The sequence below is a fragment of the Pleurodeles waltl genome, chromosome 12 (genome assembly GCF_031143425.1).
Source record: "Pleurodeles waltl isolate 20211129_DDA chromosome 12, aPleWal1.hap1.20221129, whole genome shotgun sequence".
NCBI classification, from domain to species: domain Eukaryota; kingdom Metazoa; phylum Chordata; class Amphibia; order Caudata; family Salamandridae; genus Pleurodeles; species Pleurodeles waltl.
The window spans coordinates 708,549,095-708,568,091 of NC_090451.1; the positions used below are offsets into that span (position 1 = coordinate 708,549,095).

General features: G+C 44.6%; 1 protein-coding gene across 2 annotated transcripts in view; it reads left to right on the forward strand.

The window, feature by feature from the left end:
- PLD2 (phospholipase D2) overlaps window positions 1–16,058 on the forward strand; it is a 205,023-nt gene extending 188,965 nt beyond the window's left edge. For both annotated transcript variants that reach the window (XM_069215728.1, XM_069215730.1), the window contains 5 exons: window positions 5,081–5,130; window positions 6,741–6,878; window positions 7,663–7,816; window positions 9,883–10,000; window positions 11,193–16,058. In XM_069215728.1, the coding sequence (XP_069071829.1) occupies window positions 5,081–5,130; window positions 6,741–6,878; window positions 7,663–7,816; window positions 9,883–10,000; window positions 11,193–11,417 (685 nt within the window). In that variant the 3' untranslated portion in view covers window positions 11,418–16,058. The remainder of the gene's footprint in view (window positions 1–5,080; window positions 5,131–6,740; window positions 6,879–7,662; window positions 7,817–9,882; window positions 10,001–11,192) is intronic.
- Window positions 16,059–18,997: the final 2,939 nt, after the last annotated feature.

Here is an 18,997-nt window from a genome sequence, read left to right on the forward strand (position 1 = left end):
ACAAGAGCTGCACTGTGAGCAGGGGAGGGCCTGCCACACTTTGGTGCTGCCTCTAAGCTTGGACTAATGAAAGAACAGATGCCACAGTCGTGGGTAGCACTCGTGACAGCAGTGTGGCAGGACAGCAGGTGGGAGACGTGCATAAGGCGATGCAATCTCCCACACAAACATATATCCAAGCACGGACTCTCCATCCACAAACGCTCCCTCTTCAAACTCTTCTACAGACCAAGACACAGCATACCTCATCAGCTGCATCCTCATCCACACCTGGCAAGCCAGCGCCACTCGCCAGACTCCTCCCCACATCCCATGCATCCGTCAGGCCAGAGCCAGTGGTTGAACCTTCTACCTCCCCTCGTATCTGGAATGAACTCTCCCACCACATTAGACCTGCCAGCACCGTGCTAGAATTCTGGAAGAAACTTAAACCCTGTCTCTTCCGATTTCACCCCCAGGCAGGCCAGGCACCGCCCCTTCTAAGGTGCCAGGACACACTCCCAGGTGATATGCACTCCCTACTAATAGGAATAACATAACATAAATACACATAACATAACATAACTAACTATAACATTACATAAATAAACTTAACATAACTAAACACAACTAACTATAACATATTTAAACATTAACATAACTAAATGTAACAATACTAAGCATAACTAAATATAACGTAACTTAACATAAACACAAGTATGATGCGAAAAGGAAAATTGGGGTGAGGGGAGAGATCAGTACACCCAAGGTGCTGTTTTTGTGCTAGGGTCTATGAAGGATCGGCTCAATGCTTTCACGGACAGCTCTGGCCAGGAGAGCAGAAGGCAGACTGGCACAGGGGATTGTGTACAAGAACAGTGCTGTGAGCCGGTGAAGGAGGCAGGGGAGGGCTTAGCACGCTTGGGTAGTACCTGTGAGCTAGCATTTATGAAGATACAACAAGCTTCAGAGACAGAGAACAAGTGGGCGAAGTGCCTCAAGGAATGTGCCAGAGAAACCAGTCCAACAGGAACAGAAGCCAAAATAAAGCCAGGAGCAATGAAACCTGAGAGCACTGGTCTCGGTGGAGCTGTACTCCTTGGGAACGGTCACTTATGTTATCCAGGGTTTCTACGCACATGTAGATCATCAGCAGTATTGATAGGGTACATGTAAAAACAAAAACATAATTCAATATTTCAGCCTGTTGTGGTCATGCACTAAGTTTAGTAGTTTGGAGGTGGCTACCAAATGAGATTTTGGTGCCTGCATATCATGCAAAAAATCACTGACAAAGACAGCTGTGGTCCACAACAGGGAAAGGGTATACCCTTGGTTGTACCACTATGTGAGTTCAAAACTAAGAGCAGGGGCATAGTTTCCAGATTAACAGGAATGCAGAATACTTAAGGACACACACGGCCTGGTACTGGAGTGCGGTCGTGCTGCAGGTGAGAGTAGCGAGGTTCAGATGTGATGCAGAACTGTGATGTTGCGGCCTTGGTAAGCAGGAGTGGCTCAGAAGGGCATCAGATCTATAGTAGCCCAGGAGAGGATGTAGGGCACTTGGGGGAGATAGGGCACTGTAAACAGAGCAGACTTTGTGACTCATTACAGTTCTGAAGAAGAAGCATGAAAGTGGCGTAAAGCAGTGCAGAGCAGGAGTGTATCAATGTTTTGCAGCCACAATTATGGCAAAAAAGCACTGATTGATCCCTAAAAGAGTTGTTTCTTTTTGCATCTGGAAACTGTCCTCCAGGTAGGCCGTCCTGATTCCAGTGTTTATTTTTGTGGATTTCAGTGGTGTTTTCACAGTGTTTTCCAAACTTTTTGCAATCAATGCCTATCGGTGTTGTTTCAGCTTTCTCACCCCAAAATAGGCAATACTGTGTTTTTCTAGTTATTGCTATAAAGCACATATTAATTAACCAGGAGAAGTAATGCAGGGTATGCAGTGTCTTCACATTGGCTGTGTGTCCAAGTGGCTTATGTTAAACTGTTTTAAGCATAGAACGTCGTGAATTGCACTGTGGCTCACACTCGCATCTCATTACCCTTTTTCACATTTCATTACCTCTTACACTCACTCTGCAAGGACTGTCCAGTGAATGAGGCAATTAATGGACTAACAAAGAAGAGTACTACATTCAAATGTTCTTCTAAACAAATTTCTCCACAGGGTTTGGGGTTGATCTCCTAAGTCCTTACTGAATATTATGATATTGTAGGACTGGTCAGCCCTGCCAACAGCATAATATCTCGTAAAACATTTAACATTTTGAATTACATCAGATTAATTTGTAACCCTGCGTTCTAAGGCACCTGAAACTTGATGCTTTAAGCATCTTCACCACTGCTTTCCTGCACTCTTTGCCTGACTACATTGAGGTGCTGCTGCTCATGTGTGGACATTCATAGCTGCGAGGTGTCCTCAAGGCAAATATCTCACTTTAAGTCACCCCTGACCTTTTTACAGACATCACATTGTATTTTGTGACTTGAAATGTTCTCATTAACATTTTAACCATGGACTCAAAAACCCCAGCAGTAAAGTGCAGTTGGATAAAGTGCAGGATCAGCTGAAGATATCACATAAAACGTACAGCTATGAACTTTGTTGGTATGTGGAATGTCTTGGGCCTTGTTTTCACCACTATCCCAGGTTCACTGGGACATCACTCTTTTCACAGGTACCTGTCACTCCACCTTGCATTAAATGTTTAAAGCCGGCGTATTTGGCAGATGACCTAACATCAATGATAACGGTTGAAAGGAGGGTTGATGTATCAAAGGACCTGCCCATTCTGTGTCAGTGGGTAAATGTAATAATACATATTGGCTAAGATTATTATGAGCCAGACATCTTACCAATCAGCCACTCAGTGAAAAGTAACATCGTCTAAAGATCTAATACGATGTTACCATCCCCAGATTCTCTACACTGTATAAAATAATAGATCACACCTAAAACGTGCTTCTAAACCTTGCACCTTTATCCAAGCACACAAAACTGGAAAAATAAATAATACTTTAGTGAAATCCAAAAACAAAACTCAAGCAGAATATCCTTAATTTGGTTTTTCTTGCTGTTACCATGTATACCAAAGTTACATTACCTTGGTCCCTCAGGGAAGATTGGCACATTGTCTCTCACTTTGTTTCCTTTGAATGGCATTTTAGTTTGTGCAGGTGTTTATCAGTGTTTATATGTTTACACTGATGAGGGTGGTTGCCTTTTCAGTGGGGCTTTATCAGTTATTATAGGTTTAAACCCAAAACAGGATGCCATACTTCTAGTACATTGGGAGCGGACAGCATGCCACGAGACAGCTGCATGACCCACAGCACCATTAATAGAATGCCTATTTTATTTTTTGAATGCCACCCTTTTTACTTTAAGGAATAAAGAAAAGTTAAGCAGAATTGTTGTCCCTTGTTGGCCTCCGTTCCTGCATTTGAAGCTGGTTTGGTCGGATTTACAAACAGAATACTGCCTCTTTAATAGTAATGTGGCACTACACTGCCAATCCTGCCAAACAGCCACTTTGAGCTGCCATGGAGCAGTACATCTGTCACATTGCAAAATAAACATCAGGTCGCAAAGACGTCATTGTGTGAAAACCCAGGCTGCATAGTGGCTCCTGCTGTAGTACATCAGGCGCTTGAATCTGAATCCGCATGGTACCAGTAAGGGCAAACTTTGCCCAGGAATCGCATTCACTCAAAATATACACTAATATCTCCACAGTCAATATTTGAGGGTTCTGTACAGTGTTTTATAAAGGCTCTCTATAAATAAAGAAATTCATATCTCAAGGAATCCTGATATCTGGCGTTGTAAATACCTGGAAGTGGTGTGCCAGCAGGGAACACACTAAATGCTGGTGTACAAATTTGATGCTTTAATTCTGGAATATTTTTGTGATTCTAAGCAAATGTGCCAATATTTAGAGCAGCTTATAAACAAGATACCATACCATAATAATAACTGGACATTACAAGGCCTTCATCACGAGTGGCTGTAAGCAGGAAGGAGCAGAGCCCCTGCTCATCTACTCTGACACAAAGGACATGGAAGACAAGTGGCCCTTATCCTAGCCCAACCCTGCACTGAGCCCCAGAACTACTGAACCCCACTGATCCTCTCGCAGGCATCTTGACATTTCAGAGCACGCAGGGTCAGGGATTTGTCCCTGGAATCAGCTGGATTGGGGGAACCAGTGGAAACCAGTGCTTAATAAATCCCCTGTGCTAGAGTCCAGTCTGTTACTCACCATTCGGAGGATACAACATGCAGTATCCAGATTCTGATATGGGGAAGCTCACCTAAATCAGAGATTTCTGCCACCTGGTATCCCTGGACCAAAATCTGGCAAACTCCTAGTGAGGACCCAAATGTATCCAGAAGATGGGAAGATGCTAAAAAGTGAAACACACATTCTTCAAGTTTGAGGCTTTCTAGGAAAGCCTGTCACAACTATATGGTGCATGAGGAGGTGCCTTGTGCTTCCATGCGTGTTTCTGAGAAGGGATGTACTCTAACCTACACAGTGGTTATACAACTCACTGAGACGCACTTAAAGTTACCAAGTGTTTGGTCAGACCTAATGTGACAATGTCTTTGGACAGGGATTGTACAGACTCCGAGAGGAGCTCTCCGTTGCGTGCTATAGGCAGCTAAAAGTGAACACCTGCATCTTATCCGTTATTAGCAGCAATCTTAATTATCTTGGAATCTTTCCAAGAAGAGCATCACACTGACCTCCAGATAAGAAACGTTCCAATGAAACATTTGACCCAAATGAGGCACCCTCGCATCGAACTGCAGGAAACGTTAATACAGATTCTTCAAATATCTTAACTAGATTAGTTCAGCAATATTACCCAGGAGCCCTCAACTACATGCACATTCATAAATGTTTGCAGGAATATGAAAAGGAATATGAAAAGTGAATGCATGTTGATGTCGCCGCTTGTAGATGCCATGAATACCCCTCCTGGCCTACCACACATTACTGCAGATCATCCTTTTAGGGAGTGTTAGGTCTTGCCACCAGCCCTAGGGACCATGTCTGATGCTATGCTTGTTTCCTCCTTGCAGGACCATCTGCAGAGCAGAGTCTTCCATAATCTACCGCCTGAAGGAAGTAGGTAAGTGACACCAGTGGCACCACGTTCCCTGACACTCGGTCTCTGGTGGCACAGGTTTTTGTAATTCATGGGTCTGGAATGAATCTTTGACCGCCTTGTTTTTCAGGATGTATGAACTCTTAGGAGCAAACGTATAGATGACCAAACACGCACTTATTCATAATATGGAAACAGGAGAAACCATATGGACTAGGAGTGACGGACTCACTCTAAATTCTATTCTATTTTTTCTCCACTTCCTGTAACTGGGAGACTAGTTTTTGAACTCAGACATGACAGAGGGCGGATGAGTTTCATGGTGCCCATGTGGGCCAGACAGAGCTTGTATCTGGAGCTAAATCTGCACTAGCAATGCATATGTTTTCTCCTTCTGAACTAATACACACTAGTGACATTACATGTGGAAGATGGCATTGCAAATACCTCTTACACCTTCCCGACACAGCCAAAGCTCACTAGTTATATCCCATCAAACCTTCACATTAATAAACTCATATCCTTTGTTGTGTTCAGACAAGAATGTCTTACTCCCACTTGTACTGGCTGGACTATGCTCCACAATCACAACAAATGTATCAAACAGTACATTTTACAAACCAAAATCAAGCTTGTGGAATAACACCATAGTTCCATGTGATCTCATGGAACCTCAACTTTATTCCTAGGATGAAACAAGCTCCCTTCTGGAGGCAGGTACAGTCACATGAGCTTGGGTCAGTTGTAATCGTCCAATCCTTGGTGTTGGGTGTCTTGTGGCAGAGAAACATTGCCACCTCATCCCAGTCTGTGGTAGGAATCTTTCACACTTGCATCATGTTGGTATTGTTAGCGGAATCGATGGTAAATGATGGGTTCAGGGAGGCTGGCACAGATGACCATCTCTGGCAGGGAGGCTCAGATGAGGGTGAGACATTTAAGTGCCGCAAACTCTGCACATACACTGTGGGTTTACTAGGGAATAAGTATTCCTTTACAGCAGCGTTCTGTCGGGGCTGCGGGTGGACACATGGTGAGCAGTAGTTGTGAAGCTGTGCACTGTTGCCCTCCTTGCTGTCTGGAGCTGCGCCTACATGCAATATCTGTGTAGCTGGATGTTAGATCAGAAGTCTTGGGTGCATATTTATGATCCTTGAGTGACAGCTCTGCAGTGTTTTATCGCAACATCAAAGTTTAATATGAACCTGTGCTTACATCAACTCCATAATGTAGACTACAACATATCGTCAACGTAAGTAGAGTTGGACTTAAAAATAGTAAATATGTGTTTCCCTATCTATGCTCCCCGTGACAATGCGCAGGTCGGCATTATTGGCCTTTATTCTGAGACATACGATTCTGCTCCAGCTCTGATCTTAGTATTTGTTGAGTGTGCGTGCCACTTTCCAGGTGTGATGTGTAAGTATTGGTAGTCTATGAATTTTTCCAGTACCCGAAGTTTAATAAAAATTGCAAATGGAGACTTGAAAGGCTTGCAGAGTTGATTTTAGCATATTGTAGATCTGGAGTTATGGCTTACTTGGTCTTGTCAACTCTGATTTCAGGTTAATTCATAGCCTTAACTCTTTAATGTCTTTTCTTCTGGGGTAACTTTCTCTCTGCCCCTTTCCCAGTTGGCGATGAGTGGAAGAACTACTTCTCCGTGTGCGGGCTGCGGACCCACGGGGAGATGCCGAACGGCTCACTCGTCAGCGAGCTCATCTATATCCATAGCAAGATGCTGATTGTGGACGACCGCAGGGTCATCATCGGTGAGTTGCAGTCCCTGTGCGGGACAGCTGACAGTTGCAGCACACAGCTGTCCTTCAAGCACAGCTGATGATGGTCTGCTTGAATTAGGATTCGTTTAGAAGTGGAATTTGGAAATGCCTTCAACTGCCCTGGAGCATCATTTGAACCCAGTCATGGCCAATCCTAGCTTGTTCAGGGTATTCTCAATTGCTGTTCACTCCCAGAGGGCAATCACAAAAAACTTCAAGGATTTCTCAAATCCATTCACTCATTAATGCCAGAGTAACCTGGAGTGATGCCCTGGATTGTATGTGGAAAAAAAGCACCATTAACCAGGTTCGGCCCAGGCCAGTGAACGGGGTTATGAATGGAAACAGGCTATCTCCTCACTTGGGCTTCCAACCGCTACACTCACTCATTTGAGTTGTCCCATTGCTTCCTTATGGTATACCCTCTTCCTACTCCCTCAACCCAGTCCCTTCCTTCCTACACAATACTTCAAGGGACCTGACATCTCCACACGGATTCAAGGGATTTGCTGTGCTTTCTCTTCTCTATTAGCTCACTCACTGGACTTCTTGAGATCATTCTTATCAATGACTTAAGGAAGTTGCTGTCACACGAAATAAACTCAGTGATTAGATTATTTAGGGTCAATGTCCCGTGTTCCATTGGTCCACATCTTGTTGCTCCAGTGCAGTTGTGACCCGGGAGCCATCTCCAAAAAATAACATACCCTGCATGGACTGAGCTTTGTTTTCATATCTTACAAAATGTCAATTTTTAACTGACCGTCTCTCACAGGTTCTGCAAACATCAATGACCGGAGTATGCTGGGAAAACGGGACAGCGAGTTAGCGGTCATCGTAGAAGACACTGAAACTGTGCCCTCTGTGATGGGTGGCGAGGAGTACCAGGCCGGGAAGTTTGCTCGCAGTCTGCGACTCGACTGCTTCAGGTACAGGTCTTCGATGATGATAATGGTCTAAGGGTGGTGAGATTGGAGCTCACATGTCACTCAGTTCAGCAGACCACAGAGAAAAAATGTTTTAATGCCAATTGTTCCAGTCCAGGCTTCGGTCTCAAGCAGTGTTCTCATCGGGCAAATAAAGCATTGGTACTGACTATGAGTAATGGAGTGTACACATACAGCTTAGGCTGAATGGCAATGGAATTGGGTGCGCCTGTCCTTGAACTTGGGCCACAAAAATTCATAAACAAGTCTGCTGGACTGGAACTGCCGGCCCATCGAATGGTGGACCTACTGCTTATCGCCATGCGCCACACCTGTTCATTAAAGCTGCTTGGACACTGGATTGTATCTGCATTGCTGCCACTGGCTGCACTCAGGGGCTCATCCAAGCACATATAGGTGCTCTAAGAAGTGTACTCTCGGGGGCACTGCCACGCAATCTGGAGAGTGCTATGAATACAACAGCGATGGATGAGAATACTTGGCTACTTTGATGGGAGCTATGGTAGCCCTGGGCCTGAGGATGTATGACTTTGATTATGTATTGTTTTTAAGGGTTTGGGTAATAATAGCTTCCACTCTTCAGTGGTATCTTGAGATATTTTAATGCCTTTTTAAAATATTTAGGAAAGTTCATTTGTCTTACATTTTCTTTGCTTTCATCTGCTGCTGTGTGGTGCGTACTGATTGCCATTCAAGTCACGCATCAAATGTGTGCGTCTGTTCCCAGCTTTCATACTTGGATCCACGGTCACCTGTTTTACTGACTTGAAACCTGTTTCCAGCTGTCCTGTTTGTGGGGAAAGAGCTCAGAGAGCTCGCCACAGTAGGGGGAAATTTGTAACAAAGGGTAGCATTTTGCATCAACATAAACTCATCAGACATCCCAAAGGGATTTCAATTACGCCTTCTCAGTGGTCACTGCACATCTTATTTATATAGTTCTCTTGGTGCTGTACCCGCATGGGTTTGCATCTTTGCCTATGCTCTGCATCAGGTGCCAGCTGTGTACAACCTAATGCCATATACAGAAGCTATCTGGGCACAGGGGAAGGCACAGGGCCTGGCAGAAGGCATCACTAGGACACCAATACTCATACAAAATGCCACTGGATATAATACACTTAAAATATGACGGACGGGATATCCGTCAGGTTTGTGACCCAGTAACCCATTTGCAAAACTCTAAATCAGGCCCTAAGTTTTAAAGAGGTAGAAAAACTGCTTCGGTAGACTTTGTGAATGATAGATCTCCATCGGAACATAACAGCTGTGGAGTATCTTGTAACAACTTGGCTGAAAGTGGGACCTTAGTTTAGCCTCAAATGAGCTGCTTTTGTAGGAATCAATAACAGTAAGGGGAACAAAGGCAGAAGATCTGTAGGGTTTTGCGTGCAGGCAGATGTTTTCATTTGTGTTGGGACAACGTTTATGATTCAAAAAGAAGCAGAGTTTAAAAAATTTGAAGTCAATCAAAAGTTTGTCATATTATCAGTGATTTGCCATAGTATATAAGGACTTCTGGGTTTACAGATAGGGTAATATGAAATCATATATCATTTAATTTACATGCAAGTTTAGTGAAAGGCATTTCAATGGGGCCTGGAGACTTGAAAGGAATCTAGTAGAAAAGAGTAAGATACAAGAGGGAGTGAACATTGAAATCTGATGAGAACAAATTACTCAAAATGGGTAAACTAATGAGAAGATATTCTTAGGACATAATAAAATACAGAATATTTCCTTGTGGTTGTGGCAGAAAAAACATGTTGGAGAATGTCTAGTGTATTCCAGAAAGGACTTTTGGAGGAACCTTTGTCTAGCTCTGTATTCTTATTATTAGGGCCTTGCAGCACTGTCACAGTTTGGGTATCTTCATGCCTTGGTCTAGAGTATTTTGTCAAAAAATATTCAATAGCCCACTTTTCTTTGGAAGAATCATGCAGCAAATAGTTTGTATTCTGCAAAACATTTCACCTACAAAGGTTGAGTGCTGTGACTGTCATATTATCTTATGGAGGCATCTTGTTATCTTGTTTGTTTCTCCAAAGATTACTACTGGGTGCAAAGGCCGACCCGAGCATAGATGTGATGGACCCAATCTCAGATGCCTTCTTCCACCAGGTCTGGAATGCAACCGCCCAGACAAATGCCACCGTTTATGACCAGGTGTGTATGCGCCACAACAGTAGTTCCACCGTAAGTTGTATGACCTGGCACACAGGAGGTATCTTAATTTCTAACTTAATCTAATTTAAGAAGAACATCATTAGAATATCTGTTGGGTGAAGTTATGGTCTTGATTGACTATTATGACTAGTACGATTGATTATACTATTTTGGTCCCAACAGGAAACACAAGTTAAGAGGCTGCGAGATCTTGCGATATGATTGATGCAGGGTTCATTGATACGCAGTTGAACTTATGTGAAATAGTTATCAATTTGTTTTAATTATTGAACAGTTTCTGTGTCAGGACTGGAAGCCAAAGACTTTCAAGGCTTGTCAGATGTTCTTCTTTTGTTGCACACAGTTTTCTGATATGTTGGGTTGGGCTCTGATCCACAATTGCAGGAAGTCATCCTGATGAACTACGTAAGGTTGTATTACATACATGCGCACTTTCTGTGTTTGCTCCACAGTGCACTTTCAAATAGGTGTGCTGTGTGCAACTAGGGAAAGTGTGCTGTATTCCCATCAATGCGCTGCCCACACGCAGCCTCAAACCTGTGCTACCCAGGGGACAGCACATTCGGAGCAGCTACGAAAGAGAGATCCTCTCGCAGGTGGGTGCAGTGAGTGACTGCACCCACCTACAAGGATATGTCTGGGGGCCCATGCGACCCGCTGTCCGCCCTCCAGAGGGCTGCCGTTAAGAGGCGCACTGATAGCGTGCCACCTTTTTGTGGTGCAAGGTTTTTCCCTCATTTGCAAGGGGGAATTATTGAGAGGGCGCACACATAGCGCCGGGGCAGTGGAAGTAGCTGGGGCCCCGTCTATAATACCAAAGTTTCCCGGGGTTGCGCAAATGAAATGCTCATGCCCATTGCGATCGCTGTGGCACACTGTGTAATTTGGCCCCTGGTGGGATACATAACCAAAGAAAATTATTTGTGAATGGATGATAATCCTTTGAGGAAAAGACACTTCAATTCTCATTGGATTGAGTTATTTTTGATGATGTCTGTTTGTTTTCTGGGACTGGTCGGAGAATTCTAGGATTTCACACTCGCATTTTTGTGTTTATTCTGTTCCGATGTCATCATCACAGATATAGCAAATGATTGGCCATCGTATTGCAAAATTTTGTGCACTGCCAGCCAATCCTGATCCAGACAATGTTTTTTTTCCTCTTTTTCAGGTTTTCCGATGTCTTCCAAGCAATGCAATGCAGACTCTTCGTGCTTTGAAGGAATATAGCGCTGTCTCAAATTTGGCCACTGTGAGCCCAGAAATTGCTCGCGAACATCTTCTGCGTATCCGAGGACACCTGGTGGAATTTCCTCTGCAGTTTCTTTGTGAAGAATACTTACTGCCAGCTCTCAACAGCAAGGAAGGAATGATACCCACTGAGGTGTGGACATAAGCTGGTCCTTGACACAGACAGAGGAGTATCAGGGCTCTGCCCCTGAACAATATGTCTCGGTTGTCTTACACGTAGATGAATAACTGAGAACAAGCATCTCTTAAGGGATCCATAACACAGGAAAGATTATCAGCGGAGATCAGACGGTGTAAACGTTGACATCTCAGATGTATTTGGTGTATTACTTCAGCTGCAGGGATTGCAGAGCCTTTCTCCAGGAGTGACCTCATCTTGAAGGACCTCTAAGGACTGCAAGCTGTAGCCTTCATTCCAGAAATGCATCGCTCAAGTTCTGTGCTGATCCATTTTCAAAAGAATTGCCTCCAAGACTTTGTTGCTTCTCTGACCACTGAACTCAACTTTAAAAAAAGGCTGGATCAACCCTCCATTTGTTGGTGAACGAAGGTGATTGATAGTCTAGGCATATCCGGATCCAAACTCTCAAACTCTAAGGCTTTATTATTGACATAAGCCTGTAATTCTTTCATTCCAGGATGGATCTTGGGACATGAGAGGTCATCAAAGACCTATGCTACCTTGACAGTTGGCTGGAGAACATTTTCAGTGTTGTGGTTGAGTGATCTGTAAGCATGTTTTGACCGGTAGGTGTTGAAGATGTTTAGGTGGTCGGAGAAGTGGTGTTACCATCTCTTCAGTTTTACCCCATCTGACCCTTTTCAGGTTGACTGACCTGTGGTTCTAAGCTCACCGGTGGTTAGGAGTTAGGTTTCTACACTCACATTTGAATACACGTCTTCCATGGTTACAAGTTAGAGTTGTTGCCTCCCTTACCACAGATTCACTCCCTTTTATAATTCACTGTGCCCATGGTTTCTGTAATACACTGATCTGATAAGCAATATGAGTGACTGTGGGCCCCCCACAAGGTCACGTTTTTGCACTTGGTGCCTCTGTTCTCAGATTGATGGGAAGGCAACCACAGAGCCTTAATGCCAAGGAGATTTATTGAATTATGCATCTCTTTGTCATCCTTCCTCTCTCTTGTTTTTTCATGTACATGTGTCCATGTCATTGGTAGCTTGGTACTGCTCTGTGATCTGGTAGGCATGTACCACACAGCAAGCTGACACGTGACTCTCCTAATGTCCTTTATACTTGCACTTAATTTTATCCTACCACTTGCCTGATCTGGCCACTGGATCCCTTAGAAATGATCCTTTATAAAAGTATTTGTAATATGTTCTGTGTACTTGGATGGGACCGAGGTGACCTAAATGTTGCATGTATCCTCGGGTTCTATTCCGCGTTTAGTATCAGAAGCCGTGATTCTGTGTTTACTTCAAGGCGCCTTCTAAAGAATATAGCCTTGCAGAGAGCTCAAACACCTGGGTGCTATCTCTAAAGCAAAGTTCACCTCAACCTGGTGGATATGCATCTAGAGTTACTTAACTTGTGAAGATTTTGTTATTCAGTACAAAAGATGTGCACTGTCAATCTCACTCCCATCAAATTGGAATATATTTTTTGAGCAAATAGTTGTCAAATTTTTTTGGTTTTATCGTCCGCATTTTACGTTTGTGCTAAATGTGATTATTGGTCATTGAATGACTAGTCAACACAAAAGTACACAAACATTTGCTATTAGGAATTCAGATCTTTGTTACTCATCTGCACATTCCTTTTTCAATGCCCATATGGGATGAACGTGTCTGGGTTGGACTGAAAACCAAAATCGGCCACGCCAGAAATGTCCAAACGACCTCCACACTGCAGGAAACCGCATCTCGAGAATGGTCATAGAGCCTTTCATTGTTGGGTCAAGGCAGCCCATCCTGTGCTGAAAGCAAGTGGCTGCCAGCCTGTAGCCTACAGAGGAAAAGCCAGCCTAGTAGAATGGCTGCTCTAAACCTCAGACAAGTGTTTCTCAACCCGTGACTTAATGCTCCTCCACGACAGAGGACACTGGTTGTAGGTCACTTATTGGATGGTTGATGTTTCACACTGGGTGCTCCTGATTTCATGTTTTTTACTAGCCTATTAGGTATTCCTGTGCTGCCTTTAAATCCTGGGGTTACACCCTGTTTCCCAGGTCTTACCACTGCGCTGTCTGATGAGTATGTTGCCTTTTAAAGATGACTGGTGTCCAACGCCTACTGGCCTCGGATCTAGGTCTGGGGCGCTCCTTTAAGGGCGGATGGGTTTGGCACCACTGGCCTCATCTCTAGTTGTGCCGCCATTTTGATGCTCGGTGACTTTGGTCACTGGTGCCGCTGGTCTCAGCCTGGGGCGTCCGGTCGTGCTGAAGACTGGTGTTCTTGTTTACTGCCTTCGCTCAAGTGACAGAACAAATTGCGGCCAAACTAATAACTAGTAGCTGAGACTTTTGGAAGTGTTCCACCCATCACTTTTCTGTTTTTTCTTAATCCTGGGACTCGCCATTTTGAAGATGAATGTTGAGGTCACTGATGCCAGTGGTCTGTATGCTAGAAGTGCCTTCTTTAACCACCACTTAAGTTATGACCAAAGTCTGAAAGTTGTAGGTCAAGTGAGGGTGTGCCCCTTGAGTTAAGTTTATTTTGTGAAATAATTGCACTGGGCAAATAGAGAAACTGATTATATATCCTGCGACCCCAGAGTGAGCCCAGATGTCTGTATGACGTATAGGGTTAAAGTGTTTTTCTTCATTGTCTGTCTTTACTGGTATCTTTTGGCAAAATGATGGCAGAGCCTGTTTGAGCATCCTTTAAACAGGTCCATTTTATCCAAAGGAGCCTTTTCTTTCATATACTTTTGAATTGTGCCCCTCTCACCCACAAACTCAAGGCAGGCACTAAATGGATAAAAATATATTTTTGAAGGCATCTACCTACAAAACCCATAGTGCTAAGGCTCACGGAAATTTGCCAATACCCAATCTCGACAGAAGTGGTCTGCCTAATTAAGAAGTCGAGGAAATTCTGATACTCACTTCCAAATGGCGACAGGAGTGGGCTGGGTAAATCACAAGCCAGCCTAATGTCACTGTCCCCAGAGCTGTCCACGGCTCTCAGCAGGCCAAGATCTTCCCATACAGACAATCCCCTTTCAAGGAGCGACAAGTCTTGGGTGTTAGGGTTAGGGGGCGTTGAAACTGAGATGAATGCAAAGATGTTGGACTTGGAGCCAAAAGCTGAAGGCTTGGCTTGTCCAGAGAGGAGATGTAAAACACTGAGAGCTGACTCCCTTCCTTGAGCTCCCAGCACTGAAATGACTGTAGCAGAGCCTGGATACAGTGCAGTGGAGCTGATGGTACAAGTCCCCTCCATAACATGTTTGTTTGTACATAGCATCCTCAGAGGCACATACCTATGTCACCTTCTGTTAGGCATGCGCTGAAGTTGCATCGGTCCCTTCGTGTGCTGCCCCGGGGGTAAGGCTGGTGTTTCCATAAAAGTCTTTCGAAATGTATGGATTGCTCTCCCAAAACTTTGTTACTCACTCCAGAGAAGTGGAGAAGGAACTATGAGTTGTTTTTAACACTACAGAATATGATGGTTGCACTTCTGGGTCCTAGGTCTTCAGCCAAGGTCACTGGGTAGCACTTTAATGAACCACAGAATCATTCTGTGTTAATGCTGCATACGCTTAGGTGGGGGCCTTGGCCATCTCCATAAAGACGCAGTTACCATAGACCTCTAAATGCTCCTCTTACAGGTGCAAGTCACGGAAGAAATGAAGAAGTCTGTCTCTCTCCCCATGCTTTGAGCTCCTAGGATGCAAGCCTGCCAGGGTAGGAGGTTCCTTCACTGAGGTGTACAGAGAAGTGTCTGGGGGACAGAATCTCTTAGACATCCTTACCAAGAATTTCAACTTTTGACTGGAAGTCCCTGAAGGCTGTGTAGGGTTCAGGAAGTATTCATCTGGGCCGGCAGTAGCCCAAAGGTTCACTACAGCAGCTGTATGAGGCTTTCCTCCATAACCCATGTGAATACCCGGAGACTGCCTGGTCGAGCTACCACTCAATATAAACCGCTACCCTAGGCTGAATGAACTTCAACTCCTCTGAAATGAAGTTCTTCATCTGACCCCCTCACCTGAAGAAAACCCCTTATAAGGAGTTATCTACCTGGGATCAGGCACGCTGTGTCTGATATTGTATAAAGTTAGCCTGGAAGGCCTTATCTCCTTCTTTGCTGCTGGGTGTTGGGCCACTCCACTCATGGACCTTGAGTTAAAAATTAAAGTCTTCCACTTGAGGCACTCTTGCACTTTTCTGTACAATGCTGGTTAACTTTCATTGATGGTTGTTGTCTGTGGAAAGAATCTGGACTTGGTTGCACACCTTTCATGAAATTTCCCTTAGTCTTCCTTCGGCATGGACATATCAGAGTGTTTCCTCCATCGCTGCCCCTCTGCGTCTGCTCTCTTAAGTGTCTCTCTGCTCCTCAGATAGTCTGATCTCCTGGTGTTGCATGCCACGACTGCTGTGTTTGCTTCCTCGTTGATGTTCTCATGTTTCCATTATGTCTACATTTTTTTATGTTGATACCTTGCGTAACACTGCGATAAGGTTCAGCCCTTAATGTTCTCTTGTTTCAATGCAAATATTGGCATTTGTACTTTTACCCCTGCATCACTATTCCTCCAAATTGGACCTCTATCTTGAGTTTACATTGTAAAATAAATGACGTCCCTCTAGAACGCGGGCCGAATGTCGTCATTCCATTATCGCCTGCTCTGACAGCACCGCTAGGGCTGGACGGTGGAACGTGGTCTGTTCCTCTAGCTCTGCTGTGCACTACGACGCGTCCATCCTATGCTGTTCTTGGATTGTTGCAAGCTCCCCGCTCGCAGAGCGTGAGAATATCAAGGTCTTTGTTGAGACTGTGCAATATAGCACGAGCCACCCTGCCATGGACACAGGAAGTCCTTGTTCCCTTCCGCTATATCACACACGGCTCTGAGACTGTCCAATGGGAAGCAACGCCTTCTCCTTCCCGCGGCACTGCTGAGTTCTAGTGCGCGCAACCCAACGTAAGAAAAGTGTTAGAGGTGGGGCTTGGGAGCAGAGTGCATCAACAAAACTTTTGGCACCTTCAGTGCAGTCCTAATTACAAGCCAATGAACGGAAATATTTCCTAAATATAAATGATTACTGGATATCAGATAACAAACCAGTGATACAATAAATGTAAACAGTCCAGTAGGTTATTCTTGAATGAACAGTAAATCACATCAACACAGAGCAATACAAAGGTTTAATTCGTTCAATAAATGGCAATTATTTGAACAACAGAAATACAAAATATTTGTGCTCTAGCAAGCGATTACTACATGGTGTGCTGGTGAAAAAGTGGCAATATGGTGTATATACCATTAGAAACAGACGATTGAATCTACTGGCTTCCTCCAACACTGCAGACTTCCCGTGTCGCTATCACCTGACTAAGATGTTGGCATCACACTCTTCACTTGATAAGAAGGCTGGACGCCTGACTGTGGAGACTACAGAAGGGCTCCTGGCTCAGACACACCACAAAGCTGAAAGGGTTTCATTCTTGGTGTCACATAGAAATCTCCAGTCTTTGGCAACCATCGCCATGCCTGATGGATACATACGACATGCACAAATCACAATTCTTCAATCATCTTCATTGACACCATAGGCCGGAGGCTCTTCCAGAATATACTCCCCTTAGAGTCCAGAGTTACACTGACACCCCTTGAAGGGAAAGGTATATCCCAACTACACCGCCCACTTGTGAACAGCACTCCAGACCCTGGATTGAAACTGTGAGATAGATGGGCTCAAGGCCTAGGTTCATTACAGGAGCCAGCCTGGGGGGAAGCAAAGATGGCCTCTAGAATATGTGTGCTGTCTATGAGAGACTCATCCACTTGAAATATTTACACTGCATTAATTGTAGCCCAACTAGAAGAAACAGAGTAGAGAACAATCTGGACCCCGACCATCTGCGCGCCAAGACCTAACCTGGCCTGACACCCAGAAGGGTATATTGTGTTATACAAAAATACGGGGAGCCTGGTTTAGAGTTTGGCGGATGGAGTTACCCGGTCACAAACGTGACGGATATTCCGCCCCCGTATTACGATTCCATTATATCCTATGGACAGCGTAGTTTGGCGGACGGGATAGCTGTCGCATTTGGGACAGAGAAACCCGTACGCCGAACTCTAAATCAGGCCCTGGGTCTCAGTTCCTGCAGCCTTGTCCCTTGTTATAGATAGACCTTTAGGGGCATATTTATACTGTGTTTGTGCCACATTTGCGTCATTTTTTTAACGAAAATGCGGCGCAAACTTAACTCCATATTTATATTTTGACGCTAGACCAGTCTAGCGTCAAAATATAGGAGTTAGCGCATTTTTAGGATGCGTGAACCAACCTTGCGACAAGGAGATGCAAGGTAGGTGTTCCCACCCTAAAGACGAAGCTAACCCCTTAGCGCCATATTTACACTCCTGTGCAAAAATCATGAACACGGAGTAAGGGGACCTTAGCGCTATTATTAAATGCCTGGGTCTGACCAGGTGTTAAGGGACCTGTGGATCCATTTCCATGGCGAAACACCATAGAATGGACTCACAGATGCCCACCCCAAGCCCCAGTAACACCCCCACCCACACTAGAGGGACACCACGGGAAGGGGGGGTCCCCATCCCAGGTAAGTTAAGGTAAGTATTTTTTATTATTATAATATTTTTTTTGCACTTGGGGGCCCCTAACATGGGGCCCCCTGCCTGAGACTGGGTAGAATGGCCTTGCCCTGGGGACACTGGTCCTCTGGGCTGGCCATTGGGATGGTGGGCATGACTCCTGTCTTTAAAGACAGGAGTCATTTTTTGGGTGTTTGTGCGTCAGAAAATGATGCAAGGCTTGTTAGCGGCATTTTTTTTGCCTCTAACCTGCCTAGCGGCATTTTTTGTAGACGCTAACCCAAGCTTTGTGCCGGCTTGCGGCATTGCATAAATATGGAGCCCGGCTGGCGCTCAGGAATGACGCTAGCCGGCGGTAAACTTTTTGATGCAAAACTGCGTTTGCACAGTTTTGCCTCAAAAAGTATAAATCTGGACCTTAGTAGCCAAACCTAAAATGGCCCTTTTGGTGATGATGGATGGATGAAGCTACTTGTGGCAATGGGTCTTCTTGTTGCCAGGAGAGATGTCTCCCATCACTGGAGAGCGGCAGAGGTCTTCTCACCGGCAGAATGGACCAGTGGCATTGACTGGTGTGCCAAAGCGGAAAAGTTTCTAGATAAGTCCAGGGGATGCCCACAGAAATACACAAAGGTGTGGGGTACATGGTGGAACTACTAAAGACCTGTAATAGATGTTTAAACCTAGATGCTTTTTGAAACCTGTCAGTACAATATAACAACAGTGCTATGTGTTGGTTGTTGCCACACAAATTCTTCCTGTGTTAAATACTAAACAGTTTTTTTGTTTGTTTTTTAAAAACCCTTCAATTCAGGGACTCAGACGCGACTGGATTAAGAAAGTGTGTACATCAAGAACGGTCCAGTAGAAAGAAGGTACCACATAGAAAGGCCTCAGGATTTCAACCATGTTTCAGCTTTTTGGGACGGTGAGTTCCTGAGCTGGGTGGTTCGTACTCAGAA